General features: G+C 36.4%; 2 protein-coding genes across 2 annotated transcripts in view; one reads left to right on the top strand and one right to left on the bottom strand.

Annotated features, from left to right (window-relative positions):
• The window catches only part of LOC117406129 (basic salivary proline-rich protein 2-like), a 30,442-nt gene extending 26,044 nt beyond the window's left edge, over positions 1 to 4,398 (bottom strand). Inside the window, exon 1 of the mRNA XM_059029967.1 lies at positions 4,098 to 4,398. Coding sequence (XP_058885950.1) covers positions 4,098 to 4,158 — 61 coding nt within the window. The 5' untranslated portion in view covers positions 4,159 to 4,398. The remainder of the gene's footprint in view (positions 1 to 4,097) is intronic.
• LOC117972858 (uncharacterized) lies at positions 1,348 to 26,772 on the top strand. Its single transcript, XM_059029968.1, has 5 exons — positions 1,348 to 1,398; positions 18,858 to 19,151; positions 19,320 to 19,577; positions 23,492 to 23,608; positions 25,414 to 26,772. Exons 2-5 carry the CDS (start codon positions 18,917 to 18,919, stop codon positions 25,467 to 25,469), a joined length of 666 nt encoding a protein of 221 aa, XP_058885951.1. The 5' UTR covers positions 1,348 to 1,398; positions 18,858 to 18,916; the 3' UTR covers positions 25,470 to 26,772.
• Positions 26,773 to 27,235: the final 463 nt, after the last annotated feature.

Genomic DNA, 27,235 nt, shown 5'->3' with positions numbered 1-27,235 from the left:
TTTTTAAACAGTTTCGCAGCCTATTTGATATGTTACACACTCGGTGCATTTAAATCAACGTGGGTTTTATTTCGCAGGGCGATCATTCAGGTCTCTCATCGCGGTAATTCTTTTCCTCATAGCTCTCAGATAGGGTTGTCAACAGGCTCCAGAATCTCGGGACACTTTAAGGCAGATCAGTTTTTTTTTTTTTAAACTCACCTCTCTAAACTGCAATGTTTATGACATGTAAAGTGAGTGTGAAATGATTCAGCAGTTCAGTAAATGTATTTAATTGTTTAACTGTGGTGGCGATTCTATCCGGAGAGCCTCGTAACAACAATTAAGCATATTGCTTCAACTTGCGCTCACCTGCACTCTTTCGTTTAACCTTGTGGCAGCAGGTAAAATTTCTATTTGTTTAATATTTCTTGCTTCACACAGTCCCGCCCAGTCAGAGACTCAGAAATCCTCTGATTGATGGAAACGATCTTCGCAGGCAGGTGTGTGCTTTTGGTAACGATTAAGTAAAACAATTCAATTAATTTTGCGACAGTTTGCATAATTCACACTCACGTTACTGAATACATTACAGTTTAGAGAGGTGAGTTACAAAACCTGACCTGCCTTAAAGTGATCCGAGATTCTGAACCCTGTTGGCAACCCTAGTCTCAGATCAGGTGACACAGGTTGAAAGTCATTAAAGAAAATAGTGGGTTATGGCAAAGATGCAGCTCTCCTTTCTTGTAAAGGTAAAGTAAACGGTTCTGTATTTTGACGTTTCTTTTGGGGGAGGCGGTAAATTGTGTAAGTTTCAAACTGAAATCTTATTCGGGGATATTTCCATTCGGTAACAAAAGTACTACTAACTAAAAGGACCAAACCTATAGATTGTGCGCGTCCCTTGTTAGTAGCTGCCAGTCTGTTTTCCATTCCATTCCTTCAGTTTTCTTGACAGTTTTTGTAGATTCAGTATTCGGCCGAATCTTTTGAGATGGATTCGGTGCATCCCTAGCATAAACAGCAACCCCGGTGAAGTTAGGTTGATATTGAGCTTACTGTAAAAAAATTAAAAAATTTAAAAAAAACTGTGTAACAGGGTCAAGAATGCCCTGTTCAAATTTATTTTACACTTGTATGTCACTTTTTATCAAATGTATTTTATTGACTTGATTAGTGCACGTTTTGTGTTGTCTGACACTTTTTGATAATTGATTTGTATCACGTTATGTTGGCTTCTCCACCCACTTCCCTATGTTTGCCCTGTTGAGCACCTAGTAATTGAATTATTGATCAATTTACGCACCTGAATATAAACAGCACATGTTTTTACAAACGGGATGGTCATCCTGGGGTTTGTATGTCTGTGCAGGAACGCAGTGTTTGGCGCGGGGGACGACGAGAGATGGAAACTGACCGGTAGGCTAAATGGAGCATCCCGACAATAAGTATTGGGCTGATGGTATGCCGGTGTTGAATAATGAGAGCGAACGGCCCGAGTGTTTTAGCCTATTTGGTAGTCGATTGGAGTTTAAGAAGTGCACAGAATAGGCTATATTGCGATGCTGGTTTCTCTCTCGATCTCTCTCTCTGTGTCCCCTCCCCTGCACGGACATTGTGTGTCTGGTGTTGCTATCGGAAGTTTACAATAAACAAACGTCTGCTAAATGTATCGGTGTGACTTTCTTGGCGACCTTGTTCCTACATTTTTAAATCTGTTATCTGAATTAAAAGAACCTAAAGGATCTTTAATTTGTTAGGTGCCTTATCGCACTGAACTGGCATAGTCACTACATTAATATTTTTACATTCAACACTTGCTGCATCTTGTAATATTTTAGAATTAAAGGCAGGTTTGTGGTGCGTTTGTAGGCTTCCGTGACCTTGCAGGTGTTACATACGGTAAAATTATTTAACACTTTGATATGAGAGAGGGCCATGTGTACAACACATCTGCAGTTAAATTAGGGCGGTCCGATGGAAGTTTTATTATATGTATACTGGTACGCGCGCGCACACACGTTTTTGGTCAAATACATTTTAATAGTAAGCAGCAAAAATGTCTGATCTCAATAATTTAAACATAGAATCGTCCTTTGACGGTGTTTACAATATGCTATTAGTGAGATTTCTTTCACTTATTAAATATTATGATGTTCATTTCTTTTTGAAAATCTGTGTATTTCATCGCTCGTTTTATTCTAGTCAAGTTCTAAATCTCGAGTGAATAATTTCACTGCTTGAAACAGGGAAACTATACACGTTAAGGTCTGTTAAATTTGCAGACGACACAACCATAGGAGGAGCGGCAAACACTGTTGCAGCAGCAGCAAAGGTCATTCAAAATGATCTAGACAGCATTCAGAACTGGGCAGACACATGGCAAATGGCATTTAATAGAGAAAAGTGTAACGTATTGCACGCAGGCAATAAAAATGTGCGTTATAAATATCATATGGGAGATGTGGGGAAGCTATAAAAAAGGCCAACAAGATGCTTGGATATATTGTGAGAAGTGTTGAAATTAAATCAAGGGAAGTAATGTTAAAACTTTACAATGCATTAGTAAGACCTCACCTAGAATATTGTGTTCAGTTCTGGTCACCTCGTTACAAAAAGGATATTGCTGCTCTAGAAAGAGTGCAAAGAAGAGCGACCAGAATTATCCTGGGTTTAAAAGGCATGTCATATGCAGACAGGCTAAAAGAATTGAATCTATTCAGTCTTGAACAAAGAAGACTACGTGGTGATCTGATTAAAGCATTCAAAATCCTAAAAGGTATAGACAATGTCGTCCCAGGGGACTTTTTTGACCTGAAAAAAGAAACAAGGACCAGGGGTCACAAATGGAGATTAGATAAATGGGCATTCAGAACAGAAAATAGAAGGCACCTTTTTTACACAGAGAATTGTGAGGGTATGGAACCAACTCCCCAGTAATGTTGTTGAAGCTGACACCCTGGGATCCTTCAAGAAGCTGCTTGATGAGATTCTGGGATCAATAAGCTACTAACAACCAAATGAGCAAGATGGGCTCCTCTCGTTTGTAAACTTTCTTATGTTCTTATGATTGCGAGATAAGTGTCTGATAGCTTGACCAGCATTTCAGAACTGGCTGATGGCTTGACTGCAGTGTTTAGATTTATTTGCATGTGATTATTTTAAAAACAAAACTTTAGTGAAAACAAATCACAAAATGAGTTAAGGTCATTCGTTTACGTAATGATTGATATTTGGATTAAAAGGAACGAAGGTATTTTAAGTTTAATATATTTGGGATTCCTATTCTACACAACTACCAGGGATCTAGATTTTCAGGAAGTATGTAGGGGCCAGTGTGCAGCTCGCTGAACAACGCCCTGGTAATAGGAAATCAGGAACAAAGAAATAAGAATATATAAACGAGAATTGTGATAGTAAGCAGCAGGAATGTTTTCAGTTCTTTTAGAGTTGATATATTTCTGAAGAAAATAAATACAGTTATAATTGTTCTAGTTACCGTAATAAACATTTTTTGTTTCTTATCAACATTTATTAAAGTTCATTTCACCGCTCGCTATAGTGTAGTGTAGATCTCTGAGTGAAGGCTTTCCGCTTGAAACAGGAAAGCTATCCAATGGGCCTAGAGGTGTCTGATATAGTTTGAGCGTAGTTCAAAGTGCAAATCTACTGCCAGTTAAAGGCCCTAAAAAGACTGCTGCCACAGTAATTTAACATCAGAGCAGAAGAGAAATGTGCCGCTACTGCAGCTGCGAAATCGGCTGAAAAGAAAACTCCTTACACTGGTGCCTTATTGGAATTATTATGACATATTTTACGACTAGATATTACCATACTGTCACAACTAACCTATATTTATTCGTACATTTGCCAGTCGCTTTAAGAATAGTAGTAATTAATTGCGACTCCGGTTAACTTTATTGTAAATTAGGCCATGCCTAAAGCTTCCGTCTTCTTCCTCTCCAAAACACCCGTTTGAGGTCTATTTTAATGGCACGGTGAAGAAGAGTATAACTAGAGATTCGAATGTTTACGATTACACAAAAAGTGTAACAACAGGTTGTCTTAATTTGTAAACAGTAAAGATACGTCAGTACAGTAGAAAAATATCAACTTACCTGTTATGTGCTGCGACAGTAGCATGCAAAGGCTGACATGTAATACGGATCTTATTAGCATTTTTGTATTTTTATTCCTATAAACATTTATATTTTATGGCACTGTAGACGATTACTTATTGCTGTTCACTTTATCTGGCGAGGGCAGAAGGGGAGGAAGTGATATCAAAATGGTCGATAGAAAGTGAAAATGAAACTTAAAGCACTGTCTTTGCGTGTTATTGGTTGTTATTGTATATTAGTATATTTTAGTTTTAGACAATACATTCAAAATATAAAACCCAGATCTTATTTCCTAAATTAATACATTAAAAATAGCTACAATATCACATCCTACATAATAGACTGCCATCTACTGTTTTATTTATTTTATTTATTTTATTTTTAGTTATAGTGCCCACTTGCGACCAATAAATAAGAAGCATGTTTCTTTTATCAAACTCCTGCGTAGTATTTTTAAAGTGGGAGTACTGTGTGTGAGTTACTGTGTTTAGATCGTGGCTAATCATTAGTTTGTCCAATAAAAGCTATCACATATCCTTCTTTGTTTTTTGTTTTTTCATGTATTAATTGTAACAGAGCCGGCGCCGAAGAGCAGGGTGATAGAGGGGGCGTGGCCCTGCTGAACTCCTGTAAATAGTTGCCATTGGTTGTTTTGCGTGTCTGTGTATAACTGCATGAATGCATTACTGTACAGTACTTTGTTTATGATTTGGTGTCTGCCTATCTTCAACCAGGTCTGCAAAAGCAATGTAAAAATAGCGCTGTGGTCTGGTTGGTAGAGACATGTACTGAGTGACGTACTGAAAGGTCTTTCTCAATATCTTCAAGATATAAAAGTTAGTGTGTTTCTTTTAGTATTTCTAACACTAGTAAGTGTACAGTTATAGATGACATACTGACAGACTGCCTTTACGCTAAAAAAAAAAAAAAAGTCAGTACATTTATATGGGGATATAAGAAAGTAAGTCTTAAAATTAGTGAACTATCCTAATAGTGGAGGTATATTCCCAATCCCTAATGGTATTATTTATCTTATCAATTTAGGCCTCTTAGAGATTGGTTTGTAAAATCAAGCAATCCCCCAACTTGGGTTAAAATTGCTGAAAATATTGCCTCCCATATAGTTTACAAGACTTATTGTCACATGGCCTTCCCCTCCACCTGCTCTGAAGAATAACTTAATTTTTACATTTGCACACAACATTTTCAAAAGACCAGCCCTTCTTTTAAAGCACATTAAAATAATTTATTTCAGTTCAGGACTCTGGAATAACCCAAACATTTTGTACAATAAGAAACATTTTATTTAACCTCACTTGGATTAATGCACAAGTCAATAAGGTGGGCGATTTGTTTGAAGAAAGTGTATTCCCTGCTTTGAGATCTAAAGTATTGATGTTATATTCCTATTGGAGAAACTCAAATTTACAACCATATCAAAAAAATCTTTTGCCAACCTAATCCCTCAGCTTTGCTGTCCTAATCTGACTACACTGGAGATGTTTTATTAAATCCATTGAATTCCCATGGTTTTGTATCAAAGTTAAATTATGTAAAGAGAATTTGTCATACAGTAATTTTAGTTGAAAGTCAAAGTGGGAGATCGAGTTACAAACTCCAATAATTGCATCGTCCTGGAATAATATCAATAGCAATATTGCATTTTCTTCACCCAATTCCAAATTAAGATCCATTCAGTATGAAATTATAAATAGAATTTATTATACTCTGTTAGATTATTAAAATGCGTTTTGAAACAGGATGACAAGTGCTGGAGATGTGACTGTGGTAAAGGACATTATTTCCTTATGTTTTGGAGTTGTAGTAAGCTACATGATTACTGGACCACAATATTTAGGCATGTTTCTAATAGTTTACAAATACATACCCTCTGCAACCCTTTAGTTGCAATCTTAGGAGACATATTTACTCTTCAAGTTAGTAAACCACAGTCTAAATTACTAAGTTTACTCTACTCCTCATAGCTAATAGAAATGAGACTAACTTCCTGGAAGGATACTGAACCCCCAGTTTTGGCACTTCGGAAGAACTCTATACTGGACTGGACTCTATACTGGTTATTAACTTGGAAAAAGTGAGCTCTGGTTTTTTAGATCCGGACTCAGAATTTACTGAAATATCATTATTTGTTTATTTAGCAGACACCTTTATCCAAGGCAACTTACAGAGACTAGGGTGTGTGAACTATGCATCAGCTGGAGAGTCACTTACAACTACGTCTCACCCGAAAGACAGAGCACAAGGAGGTTAAGTGACTTGCTCAGGATCACACAATGAGACAGTGGCTGAGGGGGGATTTGAACCGGGGAACTAAATTATCAATATACTGTACCTATATGTATTTATATATGAGCTACACAAAGTTATTGTATCCTTTTACTGCGGCCACTTTTCCCTTGTTCCAACTTATTTTATACCAGGAGCATATTGGAGTTAAATATGCATCTGTTGACTGTGAGATTTGTGAAACATTGTAATATATTTTAATATGTATTGATTACATGCAGGCAGATGAACTGAAAAATGTATTATTAGATTGTATAGTAAAAAGCAATAAAATATGAATTATATAAAACAAAACAAAAAACCTCTGTACAGCGGCCTCCACTATATCACACACCAGTATATGCATGCCGGATGGGGGATATTAATCTTTGCTTTGGTAAACATATCCTTGTAACACCACTAAATTTTTTGGCTTTGTCAATGAACATCACCATTTCAATTTTCAACATTTTTATATCTGAATAATATTAACAAGAACCATTTTCAACATTTATCTTAGCTACAACCACTTTAATGACTTATAAGAATGTGGGTTATTAAGAATACTATACGTCCCAAATACATCTAATCCTAGTAGTCACATATATTAATTCCATTTATTATATAATAATATTGTATTGGCAGGGAGACAAATTAGCCCTGCATAAAAGTAGATTTTAAAGTGTATAGCTAAATTTTTTGTAGTTGTTGGTGTGGAAAAGTAATTTCCTCTTAAGCCACTAGAGAGAGTGCTGACTTTGTGAGTAAACATCACCATTACAAGGCTTGATATTATAACCATAAAGACAACTTTGAACAGCTTTTTGTCTGATAAACTGAAGTGACTCATAACTGTGCAGCAGATAAAAACTATATGCATCCATCGGCATGGGTTAGGAATCTTGCTTGACTGGCTGACAAAGTTGACGGGTGCTAGTAAGAAAACTGAAGTCCCAGTTCAAAGACGTAAAAAGGTAGCCTACCTGTTGAGCAATCTGTGAGAGACTTTGGAAACTACATTTCTATTCTACATCTGTTTTATCAGACAGGGCAGTTCTTTATGCAGTGAAGCTGTTTTTTAAAAGTAGTGAGAAGTTGTTTCTTGTTGAAAGAAATGCACAGTCCTTTTCTTCAGATATTAGCTTGGTTTATTCAATATATACAGGTTTAATTTCAGAAACAAAAAAGAGCGCTCAAAGCAAAACAGTACAGATCACACTTTCATATGCAAACTGCATGGTGCAAAACTTAAGTCAAGGAAAAAACTAAGACGGCTATCCAATCAAAAAGATAAAGATCCAGATGAAATTGAGGAGTCAATAAACCAAAATAATTTTTGGGAAACCTGGAACAACAACCTAAAATCAACAAAAACTGAAGCATTGGCCATCCAAAACATTTTGAAAACCTTTACAAAAAAATACAAAACTCAAAATTCCATTTCCGAAAAACTAAAACATTTAGAATCTAGTAGTAAGGACAATCAGAACCCCCTAGACACCCCAATCACGGCGGAATGATAAACTCAAGGCTCTCAAATCAAGAAAAGCAAGTGGCCCTGACAAATCAAAACAATGTTATAAAGATTATGGTTGTTCAAACAAAGGTTGAGCCACCTAATGACTTACCTGCAGCTTCCAGCGTTTTGATGCAGACCCTTTCGTTTCCCCAGGAACTCCCACTTCCAATACACAGATTTTCAGATACGGATCCATGGTAATTTTCGATGTAATTGTTCAGACACTTACAATGCTAAATATTTTACACATCCACATTCCGCTCGTAAATATACTATACAAAGTTTTATCAATTGTAACACAACTCATGTAGTATACATGCTTAACTGTCCTTGTGGCCTTATGGACTATGTGGACTATGTATAGTCCAAACTAAAATGAACTTGAAAATCCATATAGCAGAGCATAAAGCAGCTATACGGAAGGACTATGCAATCGCAAGACACTGTAAAGCTTTTAACCATGGTTCTGCATCAAGCTTCAGGTTTATAGGGCTCGAGAAAGTTTCTAAGCCAGTCGGTTTATTTACATGTATAAAAGATTGCTCAGCATACCTAGTAATCAGAGGAAACCCATGAAGCACAACCAACATACTAACCACATTTCAGATATCTAAAATATATGTTGGATCACTTAGGCTGCTTGAAATGTATGTCATTGTTTAAAGCGAGTTGAACTGTTCTTTATAATATAGTTAGTTATGCATCCTGAGCCAAGGGCGATAATGAAAGTCAAGGTCAACTACCACACAGTAGAGCCTTCATCGAGAGGCCACTATTGCTATTAGAAAACAATTTGTTCTCAATGGAACAGAGCAGGATCAGTTTCCTCATCAGATCAACATATGGTGTTCTCCCATCATCACAGAACGTAAACCTCTGGGTGGGTGAGGATCCCTCATGTCCTTTGTGTTCATCACCTGCAACATTAAGGCACATTTTGACATGATGTAACGTGGGTCTTAGCCAAGTACTGTTTACTTGGCGCCATGACCAGGTGCTGCGATGTTTGGCCTTAGCATTGGAAGACAAGCGTAACATGACCAATAAGTTGCCACCAGTTCCATCAAAGTATTACACACAAAAGACAATATTCCTCCATCCAGGAGAGCAACCACCAAGAAAAGGTGTTAAAACCAATCCTGGCCCAGGACAACTGGATACTGCTAGAGACTGGAAAATGCTGGCAGATGTTGGTCAACAGCTTATTTTTCCACCGGAGATTGCCACCACTAACCTTCGACCAGATATTGTCTTGTGGTCTGGATCAGCACGCCTTCTTCATCTGGTAGAGTTAACAGCGCCATGGGAGGATGCTGTAGATGAGGCGTATGAGAGGAAGAAACTGCGGTATGCTCAACTAGCCACTGAAGTGGAACAGCGAGGATGGAGAGTCCGGGTTTACCCAGTGGAAGTGGGTTGTCGAGGATTTGTGGCACAATTTACAACCCGGCTTCTCAGAGATGTCGGGTTCAGTGGTCAAGAGTTGCGTCGCACAGTGAAGAACTTATCTGAAGCAGCAGAAAGGAGCAGCAACTGGCTGTGGTTGAGACAGAAAGATTCTGGCTGGGGATCTCAAGCACAATAGAAAGAAAGCAATGCTGATGTACGGGTAAGTAAGCTGGGCTGAGTTGAGTGGGGGACAGAGGGTGTCGAGGGCTAGTTGACCAAACACACAGGATGGAAGGTGCCCACTTGAAGACCCCAGAGATGTACCTTACTTAGCTCAATCCAGACGGTTGTCATGCTGATGCACTGGGGAGACAGCACTGTGGTTGATCCCTGGTGCCAGCATCGCAGCCATTGTGTGTGCTGATGCACAGGGGAGGCAAAATAAGCTGATCCCTGGAGCCAGCATTACACTTCAGCCATCAACACCAGGCAGAAGGGTATTTACATCATCAGATGGAAAGAAACGCAAATGGATGGAGATGCAGATGGATCACATTAGTTTACTATAAAGCTATGTCTTAGTCTGTGCTTATCTTGGTGAGAGCCGAGTTCAAATCAGCATGAAGTTTTAACATCTACTCTCATGTAATGGAAATCATTTTTAAAGCAACACTTTAAAACCTACATTATCCTTGAATTTGTAGTGATTTCGTCAGGGTCCCCTTCCACTCAGGGGGTGCATACCATTACATAAATTCACATCTACTGTTCATTGAATTGCACCCTCTATATGTATTTATTGTTTTTACTTATAAGCATATACCACAAGATGTCGGTATAATGCAGGGAATAAATCAGATGACAAAACACTGAGTTCACAAAAAAGTGAATGCTCGGAGAACCAGTAACTGAAGTCTATTAGAAACTCAAGTCTGCATTAGTCACCCACAGTTATCATCTACAGCAAAATGCAATGGTTTCAGTTGTTAAAGACACTGAGGATTACACTGGTTTCATATCATAGTTCTTGCCAATGAATGACTGTATCTTTGCATAGCTTTCTTGGGATGTTACATTTAGGTAAGGTCCATTTTGAGACATTCTGTAAACGATTCTACATGAGTAGAATCTGCTCAATAAGTGGTGGATATTGTCATGAGTGGTATATGAACTCAATGGGAGTTGCCCAGATGTACCATTTTCACATATATAAACAATGTAACATGGATGAGCCAGATACAGATACAGAACTGGTTGGAAACTAACCAAATCCAGAAAGTGGTCATCTCATAAGTGGTCTGATTTTGAAATGGGGAGTTGTTAAATACTTGCTTTGTAATAGCACACAGTTTTATCATTTTAAATAGATGTACATAGAGGCTATCTGTCTTCTGTCCTACCATCTATCTGTATGACACACTTCTGTATATCTGGAGAACCTCCAGGTGATGAATGTCACACACTCTTACAGAAAAAAGATATCTTGTATAAAAAAGATTTCATATTTTCATAATTACTGAATTAGTTTGTTAGAATTCTACAAGAACCGGGCAAGAGATTTGAAAAATGTTAATGGATGCACGTGAGTCCAATAGGATTTTTGACATAGGTGCTAAATACTTTGGTGTGTATATTACATATTACATTCAAAGACTAAAACAGTGTTTTAACAGACAAGCATAATCTTAAAATGTAAAAATATCTACAGTGGCTCTCAAAAGTATTCACCCTCCTTGGACTTTTCCACATTTTTTTGTGTTACAACATGGAATCCAAATGGATTTAATTAGGAGTTTATGCCACTGATCAACACAAAAAAGTCCATCATGTCAAAGTGAAAAATAAAATCTACAAATTGTTCTAAATTAATTACAAATACAAAATAGAAAATAATTGAGTGCATAAGTATTCACCCCCTTGAGTCAATATTTGGTAGAGGCACCTTTGGCAGCAATTACAGCCATGAGTCTATTTGGATAAGTCTCTACCAGCTTTGCACATCTGGACACTGCAATTTGTAGTCTTTCCCGCCTAGACTACTGCAACTCCCTCCTGGCTGGCCTCCCTGCATCCGCCACCCGTCCGCTCCAGCTCATCCAGAACTCTGCTGCCCGCCTGGTGTTCTCTCTGCCTCGCTTCGCCACGCTACTCCACTACTCCGCTCGCTCCACTGGCTCCCGATCACCGCTCGCATCCAGTTCAAGACTCTTGTACTAGCCTACAGATGCCTTGACCAGACTGCACCCAGCTACCTCCAGACCCTCATCTTTCCCTACACCCCCACTCGACCTCTCCGCTCCGCCTGCACTAGAAGACTAGCTCTACCTCCCCTACGCTCCCCTGCCTCCAGAGCCCGCTCCTTCTCCACCCTTGCTCCGCAGTGGTGGAATGACCTTCCTACAGATGTCAGGACTGCCCAGTCCCTGACCACATTCCGGCGCCTCCTTAAGAATCACCTCTTCAAACAGCACCTGTAGAACTCCTCTGTTTGTATCCTGGGACACTATCACCCTTCATTTAAATGTGCTTTATTTTGCTCTTATCTGCCCCCTATTTTACTGCATTTAATCCTGTACTTCAGAATACTGTAATCTGCCAAGTGTTTAACCTGTAGTATTTTGTATTTAATCATATCCTGATGTAACTATCACTATTTAATCATATCCTGATGTAACTATCACTATTATCTGCTGTATTATTGAATTGTGGTTTGTCATACTTGAACAAAAGTTATTGTATTTCTTGCTCTTATTGTATTACTTGTATTGTAACACTTGAAATGTATTTGCTTACGATTGTAAGTCGCCCTGGATAAGGGCGTCTGCTAAGAAATAAATAATAATAATAATAATAATGTCCTGATGATGTAGCCTCTCAACTGAGCCGCATACAGAACTGATGTTTTTTTTTTTTTTCAGCATCAAAACAGTAGGAAATTGCAGTGAATTTAATGAACATGTTTTATGTTATGTGTTACTGGTTTACAGTGTAGAAAGTATGTATATATGTATACAGAACAGTTACTTTAAACCACCCTCCCCACTCCACCCCCAGGAAATGCATTCTCGTTTGCCACTTCTCTACTCAATACTGTTCTCTATTCGCTTCAAACAGATTCAGCAACAGTGTAATGCCAGAGCAATGGCTTTCAAAGAAACTACTTTTACTCTGCTTCTCGTTTTTGTTCAGTTTGTTTCCTATTCTGGTAAGTATTTAAACTTGTATTTGCTATTGAAATATGAAACTTCAAATGGCTGCTTTGTAAAGAAATATATAAACATTTGTATACAATCATTACATATGATTTGCAAAATATGAGCAAATTCGAGTAATATACATGATTTTTTAAAGTTGAAGTTTAATAGAATGTTAATTGGTTGTCTGAGAGTGATGGAGACGAATATAATATTAGTGGGTACACACTGTATAGGAAAGACAGGCAGGACAGAAGAGGTGAAGGGGTAGCGCTATACATAAATAGTCTTGAAGCCCAGGTGTTAAATCTGGACAAAGAAAACAACGCCGAATCAATATGGGTCAGAATAATGGACAAAAATTCAAAGGACATAATAATAGGAGCATGCTATAGACCGCCAAATTCAGATGCAGAGCAAAATAATCTGTTATACAATGACATTAGAAATGCGTGTAGAAAAGAAGAAGCCATACTGAGGGGGGATTTCAACTTCCCCCGTATAAAATGGGAGAAACCGGTGGGGAGCACGACGGACAAAATTGAAATGGTGGAAATGACAAATGACTGCTTCCTAACACAATTTGTCAAGGCACCAACTAGGGGGGAGGCATGCCTTGATTTAGTCTTTTCAAATAATGAAGATAGAATAACTAAAACAGAGGTCAGAGAGCCATTGGCAAACTCAGACCACAACATGGTCTCATTTGAAGTATTTTTTAAAACCCCAAAAGTAATGACTAAAGCTAAGGTATACACATTTTAGAAAAGCAAACTATGAAGGTATGAAACAGAGACTAACAGAAGTAGATTGGAGTTAAATAGAGAAAACATCCACAGAAAAAGGATGGCTGTTTTTTTAAAAATGTAGTACTAGAGGCACAAATCAATTACATCCCAAAAGTAGACACATCTAAATCTAAAACAAAATGGCCAAAATGGTTTAATAGATCAATTTAAAAAAATATTCAGTGAAAAAAGGCACTTTACAGAGCGTTTAAAAGGGACCAAAAACAAAGAACATAGAAAGAGTACTTGGAACTGAAAACACAAGTAAAAAAGGAAGTTAGAAAGGCCAAGAGAGAGATAGAAATCAATACTGCTAAGGGGGCTAAAACCAATTCCAAAATGTTTTTCCAATATTATAACAGCAAGAGAACATTCAAAGAGGAGGTTAAATGTCTAAGAGACACAAATGGCAAAATCATAGATGAAGAAAAAAAATTAGCAAATATATTAAATGATTACTTTTCACAGGTTTTTACAAAGGAGGACACGGACACATGCCCCACATGTCGACCTGTTCCTATCCAATTTTAAATAACTTTAGCATAACAGAGGCAGAATTGTTAAAGGGACTAGGAGCTTTTAAAATAAACAAATCCCCTGGGTCGGATGAGATGCTCCCAATAGTACTAAAAGAAATAAAATAAGTTATTTACAAACCGCTAACCAAGATCATGCAACAGTCTCTTGACACAGGGGTTGTACTGATAGACTGGAAAATAGCAAACGTATTACCGATCCACAAAAAAGGAGACAAAACCGAACCAGGTAACTACAGACCAATAAGCCTGACTTCTATTATATGTAAACTTATGGAAACTATAATAAGTTCTAAAATGGAAAATTACCTATATGGTAACAATATCCTGGGAGACAGTCAGCATGGTTTTAGGAAAGGGAGATCGTGTCTAACTAACCTGCTTGACTTTTTTTTGAGGATGCAACATTGACAATGGATAATTGCAAAGCATACGACATGGTTTATTTAGATTTCCAGAAAGCTTTTGACAAAGTCCCGCATAAAAGATTAATTCTCAAACTTAACGCAGTAGGGATTCAAGGAAATGCATGCACGTGGATTAGGGATTGGTTAACATGTAGAAAACAGAAAGTACTGATTAGAGGAGAAACCTCAAAATGGAGCACAGGGATCAGTATTAGGTCCTCTGCTATTCCAAATCTACATTAATGATTTAGATTCTGGTATAGTAAGCAAACTTGTTAAATTTGCAGACAACACAAAAATAGGAGGAGTGGCAAACACTGTTGCAGCAGCAAAGGTCATTCAAAATGATCTAGACAGCATTCAGAACTGGGCAGACACATGGCAAATGAAATTTAATAGAGAAAAGTATAAAGTATTGCATGCAGGCAATAAAAATGTGCATTATAAATATCATATGGGAGATACTGAAATTGAAGAAGGGAACTATGAAAAAGACCTAGGAGTTTATGTTGACTCAGAAATGTCTTCATCTAGACAATGTGGGGAAGCTATAGAAAAGGCCAACAAGATGCTCGGATATATTGTGAGAAGTGCTGAATTTAAATCAAGGGAAGTAATGTTAAAACTGTACAATGCATTAGTAAGACCTCACCTAGATTATTGTGTTCAGTTCTGGTCACCTCATTACAAAAAGGATATTGCTGCTCTAGAAAGAGTGCAAAGACTATGACTATGCAGCGATCTGATTCAAACATTCAAAATCTTAAGGTAGACGATGTCGACCCAGGGGACTTTTTTGACCTGAAAAAAGAAACAAGGACCAGGGGTCACAAATGGAGATTAGATAAAGGGGCATTCGGAACATATTTTAATTTTACACAGAGAATTGTGAGGGTTTGGAACCAACTCACCAGTAATGTTGTTGAAGCTGACACTCTGGGATCCTTCAAGAAGCTGCTTGATGAGATTCTGGGATCAATAAGCTACTAACAACCAAACGAGCAAGATGGGCTGAATGGCCCCCTCTCGTTTGTAAACTTTCTTATGTTCTTACGTTCATTAGATATGATTCCATTTTTTATCGCGTTTATTTTGTATTGTTTTTACCCTATACAGCTGGTTTCACAGACACTCATTACCACTAGCCTTGGATTATCTTTTTAATTATTTTAATTTTAATTCTTTTAATTCTCCAAATGTATTTTTTGTTTAATGTGGGCACAACACATGCACCAATTGTGGTGTAATAAATGTAGTGGGTAAAGCTTTATTTGATCAGATCATACAGTAATTCTAATATTTATAGTCATTTTGAATAATGTAACTATCATTCATAACTAGAAAATCTCAATTGTGCTGAATTAGAAAAATAAAAGAAACAAAGCAAGTTTAAAGACAAACTACATCGAAGACACTGAAATGTTTGTCATTGAATTTAGGAAGCTTCTTTTGGTATGTCTACAATGTATTTGGGTTATCCTGATTAATCTCCACGATCAGGTCCAGCTAAAAATTATTAAAAAATAGAATTATTACTGGGGGGTCTTTGACACACCCAACCTCACACTGAAACAAAAGCAACTCTCATTAATCTTCACATAAACAGAGATGCATTTTTTCCTAAATATTCACAGTTCGCATAAAAATGATATGAATATATGCGGAAAAGGTCTTGTGACAGATTGACGAGTGGTGACGTCGGGCCAGAAGCAGGAACAGAACAAACAAACGCAGTACTGCAGGGCAAAAAGACGCGCTGTGCGTCGTTTATTTAAATAACAAAACGCAATAAAATACTTAAACAAAAACACAGAGCAAAAACAAAAGGTTAAACAAAAACAAATCACAAACACAAAAAAACAGCCAATACAGGTCAGGCTGGGCAAATGCCTTCACTGATCCTGTATATTTTTTATTTCACTTTTACACTCCTCTCTCGCTCCCGTTCCTCCTCTCGAACACCCACCCGGAACCGAGAGCGCTGCAGGTTTATATGCAGGGGACCATCTCCCGATTTAGCAACAAATGAATCACTTAATTTGGGAGATGGCCACCTCCTGCATGAGGTTTTTAATTATTCCTGGCAGAGGACGAGCACCCAACCTCGCCTCTGCCAGAACACATTTAAAATAAAAACAAAACAATAACATACGCCGCTTAGCCGTCATATATGTGTGCATATATATATATATATATATATATATATATATATATATATATATATATATATATATATATATATATACACACAGATAATAAAATCACAAATAAACAATAATACACTATCATAAATACGATAAATAAATCATAATACACAAATACAGAATAACCCAGGGGCGGAGGGGGAGACCCAGTTCTATAAATAAATAAACAATATATTTAAACAGCAGGGCTTTGCCCTGCTCAATTTTCACGTGTAGGGTTTTCTACCGCCCTGCTACAGGTCTCTTTCCATATATATATATATATTTTTATTTAGTTGTTGCCAATTGTTTTGATTATTTTCTCCGAATTTGGAATGGCCAATTATTATTTATTTATTTATTTATTTATTATAAATGTAGTCGTTGCCAATTATTTTGTATTATTTTCTCCCCAATTTGAAATGGCCAATTATTTTTAGCTACCACCCCTGCGCTGACTCGGGAGGACGAAGACAAACATGCTGTCCTCCGAAGCGTGTGCCGTCAGCTGACCGCTTTTTTTCCACACTGTGGACTCACCATACAGCCACCCAAGAGCTACAGCGTCGGAGGACAACGCAGCTCTCTGGCAGCTTACAGGCAAGCCCGCAGGCACCCGGCCAGACTACAGGAGTCGCTGGTGTGTGGTGAGCCGAGGACACCCTGGCCGACCTAAACCGTCCCCCGCCGAATGACGTTCGGCCAATTGTGCGCCGCCCCCTGGGAGCTCCCGTCCACGGTCGGCTGTGGAATAGCCTGGACTCGAACCAGCGATGTCCAGGCTATAGAACTTATCCTGCACTCCATGCAGAGAGCCTTTACCGGATGCGCCACACGGGGGCGCACATATATATCCTATAGTTTAATATATATATATATATATATATATATACACACATATCCATATACATATACACACACATATATATATATATATATATATATATATATATATATATATATATATATATATATATATATATATATTAAACTTAGTATATTAAAATAAACTGGAAACTAATTTAGCAGGATAATAATAATAGTAGTGTAATTTCAGACTGAACACTCCGTCAGGAATCTTGAGAGTTAATTTCCAGATGCATCCTTTTATTTTTTAGTTTTCTTTAGTTTTAGTTCTTTATTTATGATTTGCTGAATTGCTGTAATATGGTATGGAACATCCCAGTCTCATTTCCTGTCAGCTGGCTCAGCGTTAGTTCAGATCATTATCAGCATAGAATATGTTTTTGACTATGTTGATGTGCTCAATGCAGAAAGGAACAATAAGTGAGCAAAAAGGGAATTGGGGGTGGTAGAAGCAAGAAACATTAAACCTACACATTAATTGTGCTCTTTCTGGTTCTGTTTATAATCATACTAATACACTAAGAGATGTGGTGTTTCTTTATTAGGCTAGACAAATAATTATAATCTAAAAGTTGAAATAGTGTCACACAATAAAGCCAACATTAACAGATGGATATTTGTGCACCATTTCATTTTTTACAAAATTCTCTAATTTAACTACCCAGTGATGTTCTACTGTTTTTCCTCTTGCATCTTATTTGAATATGTTAATTGGCAGTATATATGACACAACTAAACTGCTGCTCATTTCGTTTTTGAATAATCTCATAATACAGCATTGGGTATCAGTTTTTATACCTATACTATAGAGCAAGTTATGAACTTTAAAAACAACATTTACACATTTATTTAGAAATGTTGTCCTTTGTTTTTTTTAAGACAAAAAAAAAAAAAACACTATATTATTCACGAATATGACGTCCTGATGGATCTTTGGCCCACACAACCCACACTAAAACATGATTGATTGTGATTTCACTAAAGACACAGTTCAGAGTAAATGCATAGGGATATTGGAGGCAGTGTATTAATTGAACAATTTTTTTTTTATGCAAAAAACGTACTCAACATGAAAGTTAACATAGCCTCAAACTAATATAATTTTAAATTCTATAATTTAACGAATAACGTATTCAATTACAATATGTTAAACATGCAAGTAAAATACTCTTTAAAAATGACAAATTATCTCTCTAATTCTCTGTGATGCACACTGTGACTGCTCTGAACTCTACTTTTAACAGCCTCACAGTTTTAATTGTAGTCTTTCTTTTTGCACAATACATTTTTGCTGGGACAATTTCACTTTCCACATGTTCATGATGTGATTGAATGAGATTTTTTTGTTATGTCCCATTTATGATAAGGTATTACAATCCAGCAGTTCTAAACAGCTGCCCTATGGCTTTTTTTTTAAAATGCAATTGGGAGGTATCCAATTGCATCCATATAACATGGGAGCTATACAAAGAAGAGCCTTACTCTTTCATATTGCTCTTAGATGAGTTTTCTCAACAATTATGAAGGAATCCATGCCACATGTGTCTGACTGAAAACATATTTTCTCTTTTTCTTCCATACGATACAGTATCAAAAAAGGAAATAACTGCATACTTGGGAAGCGAAGTTTACCTTCATCTGCAAAACATGAGTCTACTAAACAGTTATGATATTATTGAGTGGAAAAAAGTAGATACAAATAAACGTATCTGTATAATGAAAAAAAAAGCTTCATGTGAACATGATGTAAGCAAAAGTCTCAGCCAAAATGGAACTCTGACATTGAAGACGGTGACAAAAGATGATGCAGGACTATATTCACTAGAACTCTTCAAAGATGGAATGTCTCTTATTGAAGAGGAAACAAAGCTAAACATAGAGGGTACGTTGTTTCAATTGAGTGATAACTATATGCTGCATTAAGTGTGAGAGAGAGAGAGAGAGAGATGAACAGAATCACCACCTTCCTACCTGTTATGTTGCTATCAGTAGAAACATACCATTCATGTTGCTTAATAAATGCGTGTGTGTGTGTTGTTTTTCTTTTCAGTATGGGTACCTAAACTAACGATCACAGAGAATTGTGACAATGGAATTGTCCTTACCTGCAATGTGGAGAACAGTTATGTTGAGAAGTTTGACTGGACACTGAATGGTAAATCTCTGAGTCCTACCCAGGCACAATTCAGTGGGAACAACGAAAAGGTGACATTGAAGATGACATTTAAAACCAGTGACACGTTTGTCTGCATTGCTAGATCTGCAACTAAGAGTGTAGAAAGTGCGCCTAAAACACTTACATGTAAAGGTAAGTTGTATTAAATAAATTAATTCAGAAAACTACATTTACATGCATGCATGCAGTTCTGTGCTCCAAACTACATCATCTTTCGAGATTGTTCATACATGAGGTTAAGAATAAACTAAGAAATCCTGCAAGTGAAGGAAACTATTTAATGAGAATGAAGCTTGGTAAATACATTTTAAAGAATTGCGATGTGAGAATCCTATATATTAATCCTGAAATTAATCCTAAAAACTGAGAAATCCCATTACTTGATTTCTAGTGAGCTGCGTTCTTATTCCTGGATCAAGTTCTACTGGTTCAGTTCAGCGGTCATCTGCTTGGGGTCACATGCAAAAAAAGACGCAATCATGGGATTTGTTTTTGAATAAGCATTCACTGAACAGATTTAAGCAATTGATACCCCTTCAGCTTGATTGGGTAGGATTTAGTCATGCTTAATCATGAATATTTGTACCATCAATGGTTATACAATGCCAATCACTGTTTCATTAGCTAACATTAAGAACATTTTTAAAAGGTCAAGAAAATACACCTTGGATCGAGAATAAATCATATGTAGTGTACATGTTCATTAACAAAGTGATGCAGACGGAACAACTGACATCATAGAAATAGCTTAGCCACATGTATTTCTCCTCCGCTGAGCAGTATTTGAGTTATTGGTTACTTCTATTGAGGTTAGAGGAAACATTTGACCCATTGTTCTTGCATCTTTGCTTCCTTCTGCTTTTGAAAGCTGCCAGACTGATCAGTGGCCTACGCTTCTTTACGGCATTATGCAGTTGAGAAAGAGGCCTGTTGCTTAAATTAGTTTACTTTAATAAAGTATTCATGTGTAAACCAGTTACACTTACCAGGGATCGCCCATTAGATCAGGTAAATGGTTTCACTTTCAATCATTAATGTAGGAAAGGTCTCCGAGACAACTAATTCAATTAAGTCTTGTTTAGAGAAAGAAAGGATTCAAGATTCTCACCCACGGTATCTGGGATGGCCAAGACAGCACCCCAACAGGCAACTTTGGAATTATCTCAACAAGCTCTCTAAATGAGCCTCTATTTATAGTGATGTAACATTTGCCAAAATGATGTCACTAGTTGCTAGGTAGGTTGCTCTGTCAACACAGAATAAACTCTGTCTCACTTCATAATGACAGATAGAAAAACAACTTACATTTGTCTTAAGTAAGAGGACGTTAGTCTTGAGCTAGAAGCTACATCTTAACATTTTTCTGCAAATGTTAAGTTGTCAGCAAATATTACATTTGAACAAATATCAAGACTGTCAGATTGTTCATCTCTCTGAGAGTCACTGTATATTAAAGCGTATTTTGAGTGCTACTGATTTGAAATGTAATTGTATTTGTGTTACTTTATACAGGCCTAGCAACAGCCCCTTAACAATTAAGTGTTTGTTTTAAAAAGGTTAGACATCAGGCCCAATTAAATTAGACAGTAAAGCATTACGCTTTTTTACATTTCTGATGGGAGTTCATATGTTCCTGGAAGCAATGGAGCACCTAAATGCTAGTACTGCCAATCAGAATTGAGGGATCATTACACGGTCTTGATCAGTCATTATATAACACAGTAGCACAAGAACTACCGGACCAGTCTTTTTGGCGCATCATGTTTTTTAAATGCATTTTCTCCACTGGTTTGGCAGCTAGGCACCTGTGCTTTTTTTTTTTTTTTTTTAACTTTTCCTAAATATATATATATATATATATATATATATATATATATATATATATATATATATATATATATATATATATATATATATAAACATCTCAATCATCAATAGATCCAAGGTTGCAGAAACTTAGGGAGATATAATACGTTATACCTAGAACTACCGCAGCTGTCATTTTGACATAGTAAAAACAGTGGGTTTGGCTTAGTGCTGCTTAACTTGAGAGCTTCGCCATTTTTTGGAATAGATATCATATAGGAGACATTTTCAGACGTGATTTATCTATCAACAGTTGTAAAATACTTATTTTCTACTTAAAATGAATAGACCAATACAACGCAGGACTGCACAGCAAGTCTTAGGCATGGTTATATTGGGGAAAGAAAGAAAGAAAGAAAGAAAGAAAGAAAGAAAAGTTACTTAATAATAGTGTAGCAGACCAGCTATTGCAAGACTGGAGACAGAAATTACCGTTGAATAGCTAAGAGTCAAACTCAGGCACAAAACAAAAGGGTAAACAGAAAACACTTGTATAAAACAAACAAATCTCGGGCACTATTCTCTATTGCTCCACAGTATCGTAAGCTGTATGTCAAAAGTCGTCTCTGAGCTGCTAAAACCACTGTTTTATAGCCCAGCATTTGCAATCATAAGTCCCCTTCCAACACCACCCCAGTCTCGTGTCAGTGCTCTTGTTGTAACAGGTTTCCCTCACGTGTAACAAGCAGCTGCAAAAACTGTGTCACAGACAGGTGTGGAAAAAGCATTCAAACGTGTTACTTGAGTAAAAGTACTGTAACTTGGAAAAAATGTAATGAAGTAAAAGTCAAAGTATCCTTCTAGAAAACGACTTGAGTAAAAGTACAAAAGTATCATATTGTAGCGTGCACGGGGGAAGGCAGCAGCAGGACTGGTAGGTGACCTTAGCACACAGAGAGACATAAGCCCTATATGCTCCTTCCAAAGGAGCCGGCACTTTTGTACAGCGGTATTGGCGCTATGCTTTTAGTGCGAGAGGTCCCGGGTTCGCGCCCGCCCTCCGCCTGTGTGTGGATTGCCTCGCCCTGTGTGATGCGCCTGCCTGCGTTAACCGAGATCTCTACAATATCTTAGAAGTACTCAAGTATCAGAATTAAAAACTAACCGTCCTTAAATTCTACCCATAAAGAAACGTCCTGCAGACCTATGTATGCGCTTTTGATGTTATTTACCTTTTCCTGCTTGAGGGAAGAAAATCTCGGTTGTTGTACACACAAGCTGGAAAAAAAAAAAGTTAGCTACTGTAGGTCTGTTTAACATTTATCATTTTAATTTTTAAGTACAATTAAATACAATAATAATAATTATCATTCGGTTTAAATGGAGCATACATTCTTACCGCAAAACCCACATATAAGGCTATGTGCGTATTCAAGTTATGTTTTTTGAAAAAAGGTAACTTCTGTAGGAACCACTAACCCCAGAACTTACACTCATTATTGAAAATGTGTTTAAAACTGAATTAATAAGCATTACACAGACCACTGGGGCATTTGTTTCTCATTTTAACCAACTGTGACCCGTTGCTTACTACATGTCATGGGTTCATTGAATTCATAATAATCCACTCTTGAAATATATACAAAAAAGATTTTAACAGGTAAGCCTTCTCACAAATATTGTATTGTTGTACAAATTACAAAAACACTACATTTTGTAATTACATTTTAAATAGGCCAACATTTTTCATTTTACAATTAGTGGTTCCACTCTATCAACACAATCATGGGTGTAATTGCTGTGTTATTACAGTGTTACCAAAATAACAATACAGCAGTGTGGAGTAGTGGTTAGGGCTCTGAACCCGGAGGGTTGTGGGTTCAATCCCAGGTGGGGGACACTGCTGCTGTACCCTTGAGCAAGGTACTTTACCTAGATTGTTTCAGTATAAACCAAACTGTATAAATGGGTAATTGTATGTAAAAAAAATAATGTGATTGTAGGTGATATCTTGTAACAATTGTAAGTCACCCTGGATAAGGGCGTCTGCTAAGAAATAAATAATAATAAAAATAATAATAATAATAATACAATCTTAAAATACTAACACGTCAACCTACTGTATGACATCAGTATAGACTTCATTATGTCAGCCTGTCTGGGGGTGACTTTAGAGTTTGGAATTTAAGAAAGGATTTAACTTTGCATTTTCAAAACGAATTAACAGCATTTATTTGAAGCAGACATCAATTGGTTCCTGATTGGAGGCATAGCGGTAGAAGGACTCCTGGTGCTGGTCTTGTTTGTGGTGATTTGCTGTATCTGCCAGAAAAATAGACAGGGACAACAAAGTCTGGGTAATAATCTATTGTCCTCAACAACACATGACACAAGTGTTATATCAGATAAATGTTGCTTGTCCTTAAGATCACAACCAATTAGCTAAGAGATCTAAATATTTTTTTTTAATGTCATTTGCTTATGGCAGAAAGCTATTTGTTTGCAAAGCAATGAATAACAATAAAATAAGTACACTTCCTTTTAAATGTGCTACATTTCAAGCAACAAAAAACGATAGTGAAAATAAATTTAATACTGGATGCACTTGTAAGTAATATATTGAAAATGAAATAAATTATATCAGAATATTGTCAAAGCTTAGACTTCTCAAGGGAATAAGTTTAAGTAAAACAGAATAATACAGGTGAATGCAAGAGAGCTAGAACAGACAGCGCTTTGACAGGCAGCTGTGGCAGAGTGGGAAGATTTTCTTTCCTGGTTTCAAGGCAAATGACAAGTGGTGTTTACTCTCTAAATGAATTGGTTGTGGTCTCATTTTTTTTAGTGTGCTCTAAAAATCAACTTCCAACCAGAACATTTAGGTTAGATTATTGGCTTTTGTGAGGTGTCCGGTTTCATTATTTCCAAGTCAAATTTAAAAAACCTAAATAAACAGTTATGTTTACTGCCTGCAGATCAGTTGTCGTTCAGTGTGATAAAGTGACACCTCTAAACACAGTGTAACAGATATGTACCAAATGGAATCAAATTCAGCAACAAAAAAAGTTTCAACTGCGTAAGGATTTGACCATTTATACCGACAAGAAACATATTGAATGCAACTTACTGGTGATGAATGTACAGCACCTAGAGCAACATAGTAATATTTTACACCTGTACATTTGAAAAAGTGCACTGTACTGTAAAAAAAGATAACTTTCCCTGATTATCAAGGCGCACACTGTATCAGCATTTGCAATGATCAATCTTTTCCATATTACACAAAACATTTCATTTATAGAACCTCCAAAAAACATCCAATTTCCCTAATGCTACCAAAAAGTAAAATTCAATTGATTATCAATCAATCAATCTTTATTTTGTATAGCTCCTTTCATAGTGGACCACCATCACAAAGCGCTTTACAAGATGCAGTAACAACAAGAAAATCCATAATACTTAAAATACAGAGAAATGCATAATACATGATATCCAGTAAAAAAAGCATAATACATTATTCTTAATATCAAAGTTTGCTATGTTTATTTATTTTTTTACAATAGAATTAAAATGTGTGTATAAATTACTGGAAATTTAAAATGGAAACCTCAGTAGTTAAGATGATGACGATAGCAGCATGCATGTGAAATAGCAGATTTTATTACAGGGATTGCTCACAATAAATGATGGTGATCAGGTTTTTGCCATAACATAATGTTAAATGATATTTTCCATATTTGATCACAGGATATATATATATATATATATATATATATATATATATATATATATATATATATATATTATAAGCATAATTAAGTTACCCATTGTGTTTGGGTGTGTGGAAGTTGGTGGAGGTACATGATTTATTAATAATTAATATTTTCATTTACAATGATTATATCTAAACAGTAGTTACAGGGTGGTGATAACAGTCTTGGGAGTGTTAAAATCAAGGTTGTTTTTTAACTAGTGAGAGAGATGATTGTCTGGGGCATTTTGCCTTATGGGGCTCTGAAAGGGAAGTGAAAGCAACTCATTTGAACTCTTGATCCTACAACATCATGCCAATGAGCAGGGACTCATTAGGAGCTGTACATCTGTTTACACAAGCTGAAAACTCACTGGTGTGCCAAGATTTAATTTATTTATTTATTTTTAGATGAGGAGCTTCCAACTATGTCAACTATTCAGACTGAAGGAGAGACAAGATTGTAGCCACCCCAAGGTCGTATTCACAGCCAAGATCCCAGCCTCCACCAAAATCCCAACTGCCTGGGGATCAGATAATGTTGATGGAACCCGAGGAGGAACAGCCACCAACCAGACCAAGACCAAGGCAGAAAGCTCCCGGTCCAAATGTGCAATATTAAAAGGCAGATTTGCTATTAGGCGCTAAACATGTATGTATGGAAATTTAGGGTATTAGCGAACATGTAATTTTTATCACATGAAATAACTTAACAAAGGAGTGTCCATATATGACACAAATTTGGTCCTACCTAAATGTAGTCGATTTATGTTCAGATAACCCTTGGTGATCAAGGCCGTAGCCAGGAATGTAAAATCACTGAGGCACTCATGTATAGTAAGTTACAGTGTCTATTGGTGGCAAGCCCCCAAACCCCTACCTAAAATTACATCATAATAATATTCACAACCTGGGTCCTCTAAACTATTGTTAGAATTGTTCAAACTTGCATAAAGTGGGTCTGCTAAACTGCAGTTTACAAGCCACTTCCACTAGCGGGTTAGAATTGGAATATTAATAAGATGGGTTCGCTAAACTAAGGGCTACCAAGGTAATTTATTATTCTGTATTATTAGGCTGATATATACTTATTTTTAATTAACATTATTACTTTGCCTCACCTAGTAAAAGAGTTGCTAATAATCCTTGGATGTTTCGAAGCCATTCAAACACGTTTAACTAGCTATGGTGGTATGAACTGGGCCGTACAGTGTCGCTGTAGTCTGCAATGACAGTAAAGGATTTTGAAGAGCACAGAGGCTATAGATATCGGTGAGACTTTTAATGTACGCACACAACGATTAGATATGTCATCTTCCAGTGGTAGGTCATTTTTCTTTTGACTTTACTTGTATACAGCATAACCCATGACTTTGTTACAACTTTGCCACAATCTTGTCAAGCAAATTAAATAACTTTTAATTAAATTAAATGAAATTAAATTAAATTAAATAACTCTGTGTAGGAAAAAACATACTGTCCATTTGTAAAGGCAATATAGCTTTTGTTTATTAATTACAAAAATAAAAAATGTAATGGTTGCTATAACAAGAAATGTAAGAAGCAATACATTTAGGTAGCTTCAAATCACAAAATATTGACACTTTGCCTGCATATTGATAATGGACAGCAAACAGCTGAGCTTGTCTGATACTGCCATTCAGAAACAATGCAAATATGCTGTTAATTCGTTTTGAATGGTATCTGTAAAATTCTCATCAATATGCTGTTACACTTGAAGGAAGAGTTGGACTGCATTTTAGAATTTGATTTAAATGATGTCATTATATATATAATGTATATATATATATATATATATATATATGAGTAGAAATGTAAGCTTGTATTTTTCTCTTTTTTAAATATATATATATATATATATATATATATATATATATATATATATATATTTTTTTTTTTTTATTGAAGTATCAGTGTTTTATTCATACTGTAGCTCTGGTAGTATACAGTATATAGACACCCTAAAGGTATAGTGCCTTGTGTGAGTTACATGCCTATTTCTTTGGAAAATAATATAGATAATGTTCTTGTTGTGTTTTTTTTTTTCAAAGATAAATCATTTATCATGGTAAAATTAAACTATATGAGCTTTAGAGATTTATTTTATCTTCTTTTTCAACTTTGATGAAGAAGAGGTTTCATGTTTGGTTTATATCAAATAAAACAGGTCTGTGGTCAGTTTTTTCTTTATTGATTGCAACATTGCATGGAT

The sequence above is a fragment of the Acipenser ruthenus genome, chromosome 9 (genome assembly GCF_902713425.1).
Source record: "Acipenser ruthenus chromosome 9, fAciRut3.2 maternal haplotype, whole genome shotgun sequence".
NCBI classification, from domain to species: domain Eukaryota; kingdom Metazoa; phylum Chordata; class Actinopteri; order Acipenseriformes; family Acipenseridae; genus Acipenser; species Acipenser ruthenus.
This window is presented reverse-complemented; position numbering and strand designations above follow the sequence as displayed.